Here is a 15,694-nt window from a genome sequence, read left to right as displayed (position 1 = left end):
CTCAAACGAACGGCACAAGAAGACCCATGTTACGTCGAACCGTCAGCCGTTGTTCGCTGACATATCAGTATTTCGGCATGCGTAACAAAAGTTCCTGTCTGGGAACCCATTCGTACGTCTCCGCCTTCTGCGCTTGTACAAAACGGGACGCGGATTCGCAAAAATGTTCGCGAACGGGTCTGACGTCGGCATCTGCGTTGTGCACCACCGTCCGAAGTTGCGCGACCGTCGCACTCGGCGTCATGTGCGTCAGGTCAGAGGCGCTGGCCAGGTAGAGACTCTGAGATCTGAGGCGTCTGTGTGCACGCATTTCGGAGGCCACAGTGTAGCGGACGAAGACGCGTTCCGTGCGTCACGAAGAAACGCTCGAGCAGGGGACAGTGTGCGAGTGCCTGCTGCGGTCGCATTAGGGGAGCTCAGAGCAGGAGGAATCGATCCAGTCTGCGGATATTATCCATTTTCTTCAAACTCCTTAAATTTCGCGCTGGAGTTCCAACGCCAGTGCGAGCTTGGTCACGGGTGTGGCTCAGTTATCCTATTTGGGCCGTTGTAGCGCATGAATAGCTCTCAAAGCACGTCAAGTTCCGTCTCTGTCTTCATTAGAACATAATGCAGCCTATCTTTACGTATCAAAAATTAACTGGCAGACGCCACAGAATGCATGACGTCATGGCGCACTGGTGCCGGAAACCAAGGGGGTGTCGCCACCGTCTTTCGTTCTCCCGTCTTTTCTGTATTTTGCCCGAGCCTACATTCGCGGTAAGATTGGCTATTTCTCGCTATTGTATGTGTATAAGAATGCTAATGGAGCTAAACCTATGACACTGCCGAAATCGCCTGTGCTAGGTGCCGGGAATCAGCCACTTCAGGTGGCTCACACACTACACTCTTAAGCAAGATTGCACCCCTTGGGTCGTATCTTGCCACACAACGACAATCGTCATCTGTCTCACCCGCATTTCCTTTCTTTAACGCTGCGAGCCCGGTACTTCCAAGTCACGAACGGCATGCCCGTTATCAGCATGACAGAGCATTCTCGACAGGAAAGTAGCGAGCGCAGCGTTTTGAAGAAAGGAAACGCAAGGAGGACAGATGACCATTATCGTTGTGTGGCAAGATGCTACTCAAAGGGTGTACATTTGTTTAAGAGTGCAGGAGTACCGCACTCTTAAAAAGGTTCTTAAAAAAGTATTTGATTGCAGGACTAGTACAACGTGTTAGGAAGTCATATGGAAGCATTATATTTCTATTAAGCTTCGTGCAGCGTTACGGCGCTGCGACGAAGGTGCACCTTGCGTGACCTCAGAGATTCGGGCGTTCCGCTTTTGCATCGGCGGGTCAAGCCATAATCTCGAAGGCCACACTTTTGCCGCACTGCGACTTCGCTGCTTGATCATCGTTTGAGTGGAATTGCGGTGTAAGTGGAACCTGCTGCGTGCGAGGTTTAACGCAAGAAAAAAAAAAGAGAGAGAGAGAGCTCAGCAGTTTCGTTCTAATAAGAGCGCCGAACTCGCGGATATTCGTGCTGCAGCCAACTCCGAAAGCCTCGTTGATTATCAACCTGTCGGGAGAGCAGAGAGCTTTAGCGTGTCCCGCATTCGGGTAAACGGACCGGACGTTCTATGGGCGAACTCGGCAGATCGCACCGGCGCGCCCCAATGCACCGTTTCATCCAGTCATCGTCGCCTCCCAGGGCGCCCCGGTGAGGAAGACCCCTCTTCCAGGCTCCCGCGCTTCTCGTTTTGTAGGTATAGCGGCAGAGACGCGCAGCGAATTAAGGTGGCCGGCCGATGGAGTGGCCTCGAACTCCTTCCACCGCCACCGTGGCGCGTGCAGGCTCGGCATCTTAGGTGGCTTTCACTGACCCTTGTCACGCATAAAACCTACTTCAGAAATATAAAGGAATGCCGCATTCCTTTAATTTCATTCGGTCTAAACGGAAAACGATGAAGCCCGTATACTTACGAGGCATTCTGTGGGCCGCGGTGGCGAGGTGGGGGTTGCGTTGCGAAGGTGGAGGGTTCGATCTCGGCGGCCGATGGTGGGCGCAATGCGAGAGCGCGCGTGTGCTGGTGTATTTAGCCGCACATTAAAAAGCGTGCCCCAGGGGGTCAAAACTGATCCAGAGTTTCTCCCACTACGGCGTGCCTCGTAATCAGATCGTGGTTGTGGCGCGTAACACCGCAGAGCTTACTAATAGCATTTCCTTTTTCTTCACATTTTTTTTTGTTCACGGTAACCCTATAGTTGTTGTCCGCACTAGAACATGTGCGCATGTCTTCCTGACCGTGTATTTCTGCTGCCGCTGATGATTGCTTGGCGTGCTCTTTATAAAGGGGTGGCTTGACTGGCGCGCCTGTAATAAAGGAAATAAAAAAAGGAAATAAAGAAGAAAAGCTGCTCGAACGAAACATGACACGAGGAAATAACGCAGCGAGACCACCTTCGCGATCGTAGACACGGCCACGAGGCGCCCGATGGGCTGTCGCGTCACCTGTAGGGAGAACGCTATAATTGTGAACAACCGATTTCTGGCGCATCGCAAAAGAACTCAAAGAAAGAAACGAACAAAGAACAAGCCGGCACATCTCACGCACTGTGGGAATCGATCTTATGCGAAGCATTGTGCGGGGAGCCTACCAAATTAACCAAACGACCATGAGAGCACCAAGACGGCTAGGTAGATATTGTCAAATTGGCAAATGTTCGCCAAGAACAAAAAAAAAAGCTAGTCTATGAATAGACAGCAAGAAATATCAAAAGAAACGGAATTCCCCACTCGGTGCCTTTTCCTTGTTTTTCTTTTTCTGTTTTCGGAATTTCGAGCACATTGTGACAGTGGCAACCGCGCATCGAAAATTAAGTGTGCATTGGAGTTTGTGAAGTACAGGTTCGGGGAGTGCAACGATTTAAGACCACAGTCCGTAATTGCGTTGCGTGTATGGCACGTACTCCGTTCACATATTCTTTGTTAGTTTCTTTTTCTGTATTTTTTTCTATTTGTTTTGTGCGTGACTGTTGCATTTTTTCAACTTCATTCTTCACACTTTATAATATGCTGTAGCAGGTCAGGTGTCTCGTTAGGCTATAGCATCTGCGACGGTTCGTGGGCCCAGGAAGTCGGACGCACGGAGGAGTGAGACAACGCGAAGACACTGTAGCTTACGAACGAGGGCATGCAGCTGCGCGAGAAACACCGAAGGTACTCGACGTGTCGCAGAACACCAGCGACGCGCGTCATGACATGGACAATGACGCTTAATGGAGGTTATGCGACTGTTCGTGAAGGAAAATGAACTTGACCTGCGGATAAGGACGGTGATCCACGCGCACACCGTCGCGACGACCGAAGCGCCGGGCGTTGAGTTGTTTTTTAACGCGACAGCGTTGGAGCTCGTGTCGCAGAAAAGCCGGTGTCGTCGGCGGCGTTGGCCATGAGCGAAAAATGGCGGAAGGCAATTCATAAATATATTCTTTGGTTGTCGCGTCGTCCCGGCTGCAGAAGCGTCTCGCAGACTCCGGGCCCGCTGCTCGAACACGGGGCAGCACCGTGGCGCACTGCTACGTCGCGTCGGCGGCCGTGGTCGCACATTGCCACCGTCACCGACGCACACGTAGTCCGGAGCCCTGTAGCGACCGCGGTCAAAGCCGGCTCCCCATATACCATGGCGCTCGCTTACCCACTACGGGGGATTGGCCAAGAAGCCGTCAGTTAAACGGGTGGGGCTGCTGTCCCCGGTGGTACCACTACACTTCGAAACGATTCGCAAACTACGATTCGAAACCGAAACTTGAAATCTTCCCACATCTCAAACTTTCGGTGATATCTTTCTCTGGAAACGAGCTCGAGTTCCTTGGAATAGCAGCTTGGGATTGTTCGTTTTCCATCCTGCTAGTAACAGCGCAAAATGTAGAAAAGAGACGAGACAAGAAGACACCACAAGCGCGGAGCGCTTGTGGTGTCTTCTTGTCTCGTCTCTTGTTTACATTTTGCGCTGTTACTAGCACGAGTTCCTTGGGTACAGGAAGCTGTCCCGCCACGTTCGAGGGAAATCTGTGCTCTCGAAGGACTCTTGACAGCAATCGCCGCATTTCGCGTATATACTGCGCCGTGTACTATATAATTGTGGCACCTGCATCCAACGCGTATTTCAATTTTGTCAACGGCGTATGGATGGATGGATGGACGCTATCAGCGTCCCCTTTGAAGCAGGGTGGTGGGTTGCGCCACCAAGCTCTTATTATTTTGCCTAATGTTCTACCAATCTGAAAGGAACGCGCGCGCGCGCACACGCACGCGCACACGCACACACACACACACACACACACACACACACACACACACACACACACACACACACACACACACACACACACACACACACACACACACACACACACACACACACACACACACACACACACACACACACACACACACGCCGACACCTAGCCGATACGCGACAGCTTCGCCGCCTTCGCCCGACGCGTGTGCACATGCGTGAGTTGCGAGAGAGAAATAAATGGGGGCTACTGCGCCATAGGCACTAACGCGTAGGAGCGTAGGAGTACGCGCTTTGCTCCTTTCGCCGGCAGCAATGCACACTACGCGAGAACGGGCGCTTAACCTCCATTCAAGTGGGATCACAGTGGCGGATACAGAACAGCCCGTAACGGGGAAGCGTACAAAGCAACAAAGTCGCAGGAACAACGTGTCACCATTGATTGGCCTGGGGCCGCTATAACCGGCGTCTACCTATAGGTACATGCCCCCGCGCATCGCCCCCCCCCCCCCCCTGGCAGGAACCCCTCCGTGTCTGTCGTGGTGGTGAAGCATACGCAAAATAAAGTACTACTGCTGAAGTGAAAGGGGGAAATGATATAATAATACACATCTTTAAAGAAGAGAAAAAAAAATTGGAGGACGCTTAAGCTTCGCCTTCAAGAGTGGAACGCGATAGCGTTCCCGTCGACCCGCCAACGGGTGTAAGACAATGGGCTACAGGGCAGCCATCACTTACGAGGTGCCCCGCATCGGACGCGGTGAGCGTCGAGCCATATGGTCGAGCAACGCGGCGTTCGGCGCAGCAACGAAACGTGCGCCTGAGCAAGCGGAACGAACCGAAGAACTCGGTTTCTCGGATAGGAAATGATGCACGCCAGCCAAACGTCGTGATCGGCACGGGCAGAGAGATAGAGAGATAGTGATCTAAAGAAAGGAAGGACGCTTGATTCTACAGAGGGAGCAAGGCGAAGCGTTGTCAGGGGAGAGAGTCCGAGCCGCGACAGCTCTAATGCGCGCGTGGCGCGCCATCTGTCGGGGCAGCGCCGTACATGGAGAGGAGGGGGGTCTTCTGTGTTTGCCGCAAGATGGCTCTCCGTGTGCGGAAAGTGCAGAAGAAATGCAGCGAAACGCACTTCGCTACTCGTGTAATTGCGACTTCTGTAAGTTACATGTTCATAATTACCGATATACACCACAGTATAACTTTCCACGGCTCGTTTCGAAGGCAACACCGCATTCACTAGAGGCGCGTTCGTACCTTTTGGAAGCATCGAAATCGTGGCTGAGTATGATGAAACCAAGGAAGTATTAGAAGTGCCCATAACAGTAGAGGAAGTTAAGAATGCGATTGACCATTTAAATAATGGCAAATCACCGGGACCGGATGGCTTAAGCGCTGCATTGTACAAGGCGTTTAACGGTGTTGTCGCGCCTGTTTTGACTGAAGTATACAACGAGGCTTACGCGAACAAACATCTACCGCCGTCCTTTTTGTCAGCACACACGGTCCTAATACCAAAAACTGAAGACCCAATTAAATTACGTAATGTCACATCGTATAGGCCGATTAGCCTGACAAATATAGACTATAAAATATTAATGAAAGTATTGGCTAACAGGTTGCAGACCGTAATGAAAGATTTAGTCGGTCCACATCAAACGTGCGGAATAAAAGGAAGGACAATTATGACAAATATACACATAGCACGATCAATCCTTGAATGCTGTGACGCAATGCAACTAAGTGTCGCTATGCTGCAGGTTGACCTTGAGAAGGCATTCGACCGCGTGCCGCACGATCTGCTTCTATGTATGCTTGAATATGTGAATGTAGGCAATGTGATCAGTGAGGGTGTGCGGATGGCTTACGCCGGATGTACGACGAGATTGATAATAAACAAATCAGTAGGTGAATACATACCAGTACAGCGCTCGGTCAGACAGGGGTGCCCATTATCACCGCTTCTTTTTTGCATATATATTGAGCCCTTTTGTCTAAGCATAATTAGGAACAACGCGATACGTGGATTTCAATTACATCAAGCCGTGGTAAGCCTTCTTACTTACGCTGATGACATTGCAGTTTTCTGTGTCGATCATGAAAGTATAATGCATACCGTCAATGCTGTTAAAAGTTTCTGTCAAGCAAGTGGTAGTGCAGTAAACTGGGACAAGTGCGTTGGGTTCTGGCATGGGGAATGGGACGTCGCACCAAGGATGTTTTTGAACATTAAATGGCAAGAAACACCGACAAAATACTTGGGAGTACCCCTACAGTACTACTCTGACAATGAGCCTTATTGGAAAAAACAAACAGAGGTGTTACGTGAAAATGCACAAAAGTGGAAAGGATGGGATAAGTCGATTTTCGCACGGGCCACGACGTGCAACCTATTTCTTGTAAGCAAGCTATGGTATGTAATGCAAGTTTTGCATTGCAGCAGGTTAAATGTACAAAAAATGCACAGAGTGTTCGCGGTCTTTATCTGGAGCTCTCTATGGGAAAAAACGAGCCGAACAAATCTGTTTAAAAGAGTGAGTGATGGTGGGCTTGGTTTAGTGCATCTGTATGTGAGACAACTCGTCAGTCGATTTGTTTTTCTCAGAGATGTAGACCATACCTTTCTCAGAACTATGATTCAACTGAGGCTGGGTAAAGTGCTACCAGAGTTTGTTGTGTCTTCGGTGTGTCGGCAAGGACCAGTACGAGGATATCTAAAAGAAGTGGTGTCATCTTTCCGCTTCTTATCGGTGCGTTTTTCTTTGCAATATTTGACAGATGTGTCACGCAAAAAACTGTACAAGGACCTTGTGGATGTGTTATTTCCTGTGCCATTGTACCGTGAATTATACTGTGCAGGCAAAGGAAAAGATGTTTTGAAACGCGTTAAAAAAATGCTAGTTGCGCCAGGGGTTAAAACCTTTTTTTTCATCTGCACACAGGAACCTTACCTGTTAAAACATGGTTAGAAGAAAGGGGTTTATTTGTTCCGTGGGGTACTCATTGTTTGTTATGCAAAAAACCAGAGACAATTGAGCATGTGTTTTTAGATTGCTGGGGTGGAGTGTTTTTCTGGGACATCTTACAAAGAACCTTGAAAAAAGAGTTGCCATTAAGTCCGCACGGAATCCGTTATCTCACGGTCGAAAACGACGATGGTGTGCCTTTCGATCTGGTTATGCTCCTGGGCCTGCACAGTATATGGCGAACTCGGACTGCTGTACACAATGCGGATACTGACGCCAGACCGGTTCGCGAATATTTTTGCGAATCTGTGTCCCATTTTGTCGAAGTGCAGAAGGTGCAGTCGTATGTACCAGAATGGGTTCCAAGATTAGAAATGTTGTTGCAGATGCCGAAATACTGATGGCTTGTAGTCAGCAAACAGCTGACGGTTCTCGGTACTATTATCTTGTTAATCTGTTCTTCTGATCTCGTAAACTCTGTGAAAAGCGAGGCAATAAAGAAAAAAAAAGAAATCGTGGCTGAGTGGTAGCGTCTCCGTCTCACACTCCGGAGACCCTGGTTCGATTCCCACCCAGCCCATCTTGGAAGTTGCTTTTTATTTATGGAGTGCCTGCCGTGATTTATCGCTCACGGTCAACGCCGCAAAACGCCGACACCGACGCCCGACGCCGACACCGACGCCGACGACACCGGCTTTTCTGCGACACGAGCTCCTTAACGCTATCGCGTTAATATGTAATAGTCGCAGCTTTGCTCGAAGGGCGAAGCAGCGATTGCGATAGCAGATTAGTAGGCAGTTAAACGAAGTAAGTTTAGTAGTTTTGTCGGCCACGTGAACTTGTAAACATTGGCTTAGCAACTAAATTGACAAGCGTGGTGTCACGCGCGCACAAGCAAACCTGAACACATCTCACTCGATGACCGCGGGAACTCGCTGTCGAAACGCCGGAGTGAGGAAGCGCTGCAACAGCAGCGAGTGAATTGGCCTTCGTGCTGCCTCTCGCTTCGACGCGAACTAAGCGGCGAAAACGCAGCGCACACGGAAGCTATCGGCGCACCGTGTCCCCATCGCATATCGCTTTCAAGGTACGGCCCGCGTGTCCGCGCCATTCGCAGCAGCCCCCGGAACATCACGGAACTGTCACGTACCTCTCTCCTGTCTGCGCAGTTGGCAGAACGGAAACACGCTCGGTAAAAGACACGTTGAGTGCGCGTGCTTCCGTTTTGTCAACGGCGCAGACACGAGAAATGTGCCGCGTTTTCATGACGCGCGTGCGCATGCGTGTGTCGCGCGAAAAAAAAAAAAAAAGGTGGGGACTGCGCCTAGGTACCGCGGGCCCGGTAAGCTTTCGCCCGTTTGTCCCTAGCCGAGCTGCGCTACGTGGCCGCGGAAAAATACTCCGGAACAAGGTCCAAGGTCGATTAAGATAGGTCGCGAAGCTTCGGGAGAAAAGCGGCTCGGAGCCAATTGTCACACTCGCCGCAGTGGTTTAGCGGCTATGGGGTTGCGCTGCTATGCACGAGGACGCGGGATCATATCCCGGCCGCGGCGGCCGCATTTCGATGGAAACGAAATGCAAAAACGCCCGTGTCCCGTGCATTGGGGGCAGGACCGGGTGGTCAAAATTAACCCGGAGTCCCCCACCACAGCGTACCTCATAATTACTGAACCGCTTTTCGACCTATTTGAATCGACCTTGGCATGTACGTTGCCACAAAAAATTGGATGCGTATTTTTTCAGCGCCCAACGGACGGACGGATGGACGGACAGACACAGACAGACAGACAGACAGACAGACAGACAGACAGACAGACAGACACATAGATAGATAGATAGATAGATAGATAGATAGATAGATAGATAGATAGATAGATAGATAGATAGATAGCGGCGTATACGCCGTTTTCAACTGTAATACAATGCAGATCTTAGAGCGTGCAGAAAGGCGCGCTCGTAAAGCTCTCTTGCTAATGTACGCCCCCATAACAACTTGTGGTGTTTTGCTCGTCAATGTTTGTCTGATTTCTGGTGAAGCGGCGTTTGCGATGTGCCTTTCGTCGTCGCTACGTGTTCAGTGAAAAGTAGTGAGTTGCCACCACCGGATAGTTATTTACTTTACTTATTTTCCTGCGGCTGCGCTGGCCGACGAGCTTGGGCGTCTGACGACGCGACTGGCACCCAAAACTTTCCTCGGGCCGCGAAGAAACGGGCGAAACGGGCCGCGGGCGATTTCGGCACCCGCAAAACTGACCCTTTGCTGCATCGATTTTCACGCAGAATGCTTGAAAGGCCCATCGAGTCAAATTGCGGGGCATCAGAAAGTACATCCAAGGTACGTGTAAAATGGTAGCGAAGCTTCCGTAGAAACCCACCTGTCAAGAAAATGGCGTCTAGTTGCAACCGTAGCCATCTACGTGTCGGGGGGACAACAGCAAGCAAACAATAATATATATATATATATATATATATATATATATATATATATATATATATATATATATATATATATATATATATATATATATATATATATATATATATATATATATATATATATATATATATGACGTGACGTCACAACTGGAAATGGCAATGGCGTCAAGTTCATATGCTGCTTGGCGCGAACGTTTCAATTTATTTAGCGTCTGGCATTTCGACCGCGGCGCCAGCAGTTATTTTTCTTTTGAGGCTGAGGCGAGCTTGCGACTCGCCTCAGCTGAAACGTCAGCGGGTCCTTTAACTATAGGAGTGGCGCGTATGTCTTAATGTGAACATAATTGTGCTGCTGTTGACGGCAATTGCTCCAGTAGCTTCCTTAGGCAGGTGAGCGAATAGGATGGAAATAACCGGCGATGCCACACAGACTTTAAAAGCAACTTCATTTTTATTCGTCTGGAATAATGCAACCAATATAATTGATCAAACATGGTTCGATGGATGAAAAGTACTATGGCCAGCACACAGACGTAATGTATAACAACACATGCGAAACCTTTTCACAGAATCATTCGCAGTGCAACAACATGTATTCATACCCATCAGTTATCAGACAACCTTGCCTCACATTATCATATAGAAAACATTCGACTTGCTAATTTTGCTGCCTGTAGGATACTCAGAGCCTGTGTTACGGACAGTGAACGAACATAGCGCGACGTTTTTTCGCTGAGCGTTGCGCATTTATCGTGACGACGAGACACAGCAAGTCGGATGCCGCAGCGTGAACTTGCATGATAAGAAAAAAACTTGCCCTCACACCTTTCGCCAATGAATGCCTTGCGCTAGGTCAGGCAAAATTTGAAATGAAGCGCAAGGTACACTTTGAACAAACGCGTAAGCAAATAAAAAAAAGTTGAAACGACTGCGTTCAAGAGAGCAACGCCATTCCGCACAACATAATAGGTGCTTCGCGCAGTCATGCCAATTCTTGCGCCAGAATCGCTGGTTGGTAGGGGTCACCCAGAACGAACTGTTAAATTGTGAAATAGAAAAAAAAATTATATTTCTTGTTCTTTACAGCAAAAATGCTTGAAACGGAATATTTACTCGATGACAGCATCCTGATTTAAAATTTTCGAACATGTTTTTTCAGGTAGGTTTTCTAGTTTCAGTGCTTGTCCCCCCCTCACCTAGTCGCGCTTCAATCGTGCACCACTAACTGATATCTCTGGCGATAGGTATTTGGCACGCCTTTCGTTCCAAGCTTCGCGACCTATTTGGATGGACTTTGGTGCAGCTCTAATGGCAGGCCACCAAAACAAATTTTGCGCCTTTGAGAACAAAATGACGCCACTTCTGTTTTGGACACACACCTATGTGTGTGTGTGTGTGACACACCCACACACACACACACACACGCGTGCGCACGCACGCACGCACACACTACACACTAGCACCGGAAGTGTTCCCCCGTCACACAGATAGCGCTAAGCTCCATGAACTGCAATGTCTTGACCGTATGGGCTTCTATGGAAGTTTCGTCACTTCCAGGTATATTTACCTTGTAAGCTCTCCTTCAGTTCGTCTTGTTTCCTGTTCCCCATCATCATCGTGCGCCTTATTTTCAACGTCATTACCTAGAGATTTTGCGGCCGCACTGGCACTTCAGGTAGCCTGTTCCACTCAGCAATACTGCTTGCAAAAAAGAAAAGTAACGAAGAGAGAAGGAATCGGCAGACAGATTCGTTCAAGGCTGATATTCAGACCTTCAAACTGTGATAATTTCACTTTGAAACGTTGTATAGGTTTCGATGGGATTTGACATTTACCTGAATTTGCTTGGTTTTCTTGCAAGCCAGTCTTCTGTATGTACAATTGATGCTGGTTCCCCAGTGATGAGATCATCCTTGCGCACAAAGTATGTGGGGCTTTGTTCCACATGTGACGAGGTCTCAGGACTTTGCGATTGAGGGGCGTTCTCTCATCGCAGAGTCTGAGGGGAAGCAGTGTTGGTTGTATCATGGCCCACGCTACAGGATCTTGGTATTTAGTCTAATGTGAATGGTGCACAGGGACCTTTAATCAAAATAGAATTTCTTTGCCGCAATCAGCGGACTTCTTCTTGTTCAAAAGAAACGGTCGCCATCGCGAAATTCGATCCCTATCAGGTTAAATTGCAACTAACTGTTCCATGTGGCGCCCGTGATATAGGCAATTTGCTGGAGAAATAGAGATTTACTCTGAAAACTTGGGAGAACTTCTGGCAGAGGTCTGCTGACAGTCTGCATACTGAAGAGCTCTACTGTGCAGCAGTACTATAAAATATTTGGAAGGGAAGTTGTTGAGTCATATATTTTGGCAATCATTAACCCTTTTAGGCGCCATTTTAGATAGCGACATAAAGGAATCGTTCTTGCATTTTCCTGCTGAGTAACGACTGATCTCATGAGTCGGATCATAGTTGTGGTCTGTTGAGTTCTGTTAGTGGTGCTCTGCAGAAGGCATGGGAAGTTTATTTGGATCCTTTAAAACAAGTTGTATAGCTAACATCGGTTCCTGTTGGAATTTGTCACATTATTACACGCATTGTGCTACTGTTAGCTGCTGTTAGGTGTTGCATATCCCTAATTGCTATGTTTGCGAAGGTAGCACAAACAGTGCGTAGTTTAAATTGCTGAGAGCACCTGGGGTGCTATTCCGGACATTGTCAAATTCTGCCATGTTCACCGTTTTGTCAGCCCTATTGGCTCAGAGAGCTTTTACGGGCTCTTTCGTTTGGCTTTGAATGCCACCATGACAGAACTTAGCAGTGTTGTGAATCCAGAGATGCAAAACCCAGAGGTGCGGTTTTGGGCTGGACCCAGAACTGCACCTCTGGATTCGCAGGGCCAATCAGCAAATCCTAGGCTGCCCATTGTCCCAGAAGCAGAAAATGCATTTACTGCCGCAAGGTTGTTTTCATGGACAAATGAAACTCTTGAGAGGTGGTATAAACAAACACCAGTCAATATTTGTTGGACGTTTTCACAAATTCCTATTCCGTTGACCCTGTTGGAAGCTCGATAAGCTTTAGTTTAATGAAATTAATAAGTGGGAAGTACGGTTGCATTCAGTATGAATTGCCACATGTGACATGCTTGAGAAAAATATGGCGACGATTTGCTGTTGGAGCAGTGCGCATCGGTCCCTGTGCTTTCTGTCGTCTCCTTTCTTTAGATACAGTGTTCCTATATAACAAGCAGTAAGCAGAGATGGCGTAGAGGTAGAGCATCTGCCTCTCGTGCAGTAGGACCGTGGTTCAAATCCCGGTGCCGCGCAATTTTCCACCGGATAAAAAAAATTCACGTGTTGATAAAATTGCATAAACAGGCCTGGAGTGCGGCCTGGTCCCGGTGACGCACCAGAAACCGTAATGCACTCCCTCATTAGAGGAGGATTGGCTACCCTGGTGCTGTACTTGGCCACAACCTCCTATATGAACACAACAATCAAACCCCGGCCCTCAGTCCCCCGCAGCTGCGAAGCAACTGACCACGGTGGCGGTCACACTTGTGACGCAGCAGAAGAATCTCTGGATCCGGACAAACCGCCATTGGACTCTAAACCTGGCAACGCTTAACGCTGGAACGTTATCTAGTGAATCGAGTCTAGCAGCGCTATGGGAGGAATTAGGGGGCATTAAATGGGATATAATAGGGCTCAGTGAGGCTAGGAGGACAAATGAAGCATATACAGTGCTAAAAAGCAGGCACGTCCTGTGCTACCGTGGCTTAGCAGAGAGACGAGAACTAGGAGTCGATTACCTGATTAATAAGGATATAGCTGGTAACATACAGGAATTCTGTAGCATTAACGAGAGGGTGGCAGGTCTTGTGAAACTTATTAAGAGGTACAAATTGAAGGTCGTACAGGGCTACGCGCCTACATCCAGTCATGATGACCAGCAAGTCGAAAGCTTCTATGAAGACGTGGAATCAAAGTTTCTCACTACATTACCTGGCGCTGCTGCGCTGTGGTATGCATGGCAATGCCGGTATATTGTGGATTCGGATTGGCATCGTTCTCGTAGAGACAGGACACCTTGACAAGTGTCCTGTCCTGTCGGCGCTTGGCAAGTACCGTTCCGTCTGTCACAGTGATTCATTTTCTACTAGAACAGCACGTGAAAAGCTGTTTTAGCTTTATTATTACGCGAATACATGTTTTGTTTTACTATGAGAACTTGTTATTGTTTGTACGACTACATGTAACGTAAAAAGTATCAGCGGGCCGCTAAAGTTGGAGGACAGACGACAAGGTTCGCGCTCGCTTTGAAACAGTTAGTCGTCTGTTCTTGCTTTTCTTCCCTTGGTCATGCATCATGGGTGAGTAAAGATGTTATATGCGTGAATGGAAACATTTTATGAAGTTTTTACTTTAAGAACGCGTTATTTGCGTAGCCATATCCACGTTTTAGACGAAGCCTCTTACAACACCAGCCAACACGAGCCTCGCAGACACATATACCGTCATTCCCATCACGGCACGGTGCCCCCTTAAGAAACTCCCATAGATGGTGGCGCCAGATTACCCTCTAGGTGTTATAGTGAGAAACTCTATGCGTGGAATCGGTGATGGGTAAAGTAAAAACAAATTACACTATACTGATGGGCGACTTCAATGCTAGGGTAGGCAAGAAGCAGGCTGGAGACAAGTCAATGGGGGAATATGGCATGTGTTATAGGAATAGCAGGGGAAAGTTATTAGTAGAGTTTGCAGAACGGAATAATTTGCGGATAATGCTTACCTTCTTCCGCAAGCGGGATAACCGAAAGTGGATTTGCAGGAGCCCGAATGGCGAGACTAGAAATGAAATATACCTGATACTCTGCGCTAACCCTGACATCATACAAGATGTGGACCTGCTCGGCAAGGTGCGCTGCAGTGACCATTAGATGGTAAGATCTCGAATTAGCCTAGACTTGAGGAGGGAACGGAAGAAACTGGTACATAAGAAGCCGATCAATGAGTTAGCGGTAAGAGGGAAACTAGAGGAATTCCGCATCAAGCTACAGAACAAGTACTCGGCTTTAACTCCGGAAGGGGACCTTAGTGTTGAAGCAATGAACGACAGTCTTATGGGCATCATTAAGGAGTGTGCAATAGAAGTCGGTGGTAAATCCGTTAGGATACCAGTAAGCTATCGCAGGAGACGAAAGATCTGATCAAGGAACGCCAATGTATGAAAGCCTCTAACTCTGCAGCTAGATTAGAACTGGCATAATTTACCAAGTTAATTAACAAGCGTAAGATAGCTGACATAAGGGAGTATAGTATAGATACAGGGTGTCTACCAACCGGGATAACCGGGAAAACCGGGAATTCTCAGGGATTTTGAATAGTCTGGAAATACTCAGGGAAAACACTGGGAATTTGTGCTTGTATCAGGAAAAATTGGGTGTAATTTTTTTTGAAAGAGAACGAGAGTCGCCGTATTGCTGGCTCGGATAACAGAGAAGAATCGTGAAAAATCTACATTGACACCGTGTCGTCGGCTGGAGGAGTTGCCACTGTACAGTCAACGACCGGCTTTCTGGACGCCCGGTAATTCGGACAGCTTCGTGGCACCGTCACCTATCCCATAGTGTCAGTGCATAAGAACATCTGAAATTCCGGACGCTAGAACCATTCGCCGTCCGACTTTCCGGACTTTTCGCCGTGACCGCAGATCCGAAATCACATTAATCAAAGACACCACCGCTGTCTCGAACCCGCGCTCTCGCATGCAGATCCGCTAGCAGCAGTAGCCACCACGGCGGCAACGCTAGGCCTAGCTGCTTCGACGTTCGCTACCAAGTTTCTTGCTGTTCGATGCCGTGTTTTTCATTAAAACAATTCGCCGCTGTCACCAGTATCATCGAATCCGCCTTTGTGATCCTCGGAATTGTCTTCGAAGCTTGTAAAGCACGACGCGTTTCATAATGCCGGTTCCCGAAAGTGAGCTTCGCCTTAGTACAGTAG

At 48.4% G+C, this 15,694-nt stretch overlaps 2 protein-coding genes across 3 annotated transcripts in view; one reads left to right on the top strand and one right to left on the bottom strand.

Moving 5' to 3' along the window:
- Positions 1-13,732, bottom strand: part of LOC135913238 (small ubiquitin-related modifier 1-like) — a 60,436-nt gene extending 46,704 nt beyond the window's left edge. For both annotated transcript variants that reach the window (XM_065445845.1, XM_070532564.1), the window contains exon 1: positions 13,691-13,732. In XM_065445845.1, coding sequence (XP_065301917.1) covers positions 13,691-13,717 — 27 coding nt within the window. In that variant the 5' untranslated portion in view covers positions 13,718-13,732. The remainder of the gene's footprint in view (positions 1-13,690) is intronic.
- Positions 1-15,694, top strand: part of LOC135913222 (male-specific lethal 1 homolog) — a 113,386-nt gene that overhangs the window by 3,365 nt on the left and 94,327 nt on the right. The gene's annotated exons all lie outside the window — the stretch shown is intronic.

The sequence above is a fragment of the Dermacentor albipictus genome, chromosome 1 (genome assembly GCF_038994185.2).
Source record: "Dermacentor albipictus isolate Rhodes 1998 colony chromosome 1, USDA_Dalb.pri_finalv2, whole genome shotgun sequence".
Lineage (NCBI taxonomy): Eukaryota > Metazoa > Arthropoda > Arachnida > Ixodida > Ixodidae > Dermacentor > Dermacentor albipictus.
This window is presented reverse-complemented; position numbering and strand designations above follow the sequence as displayed.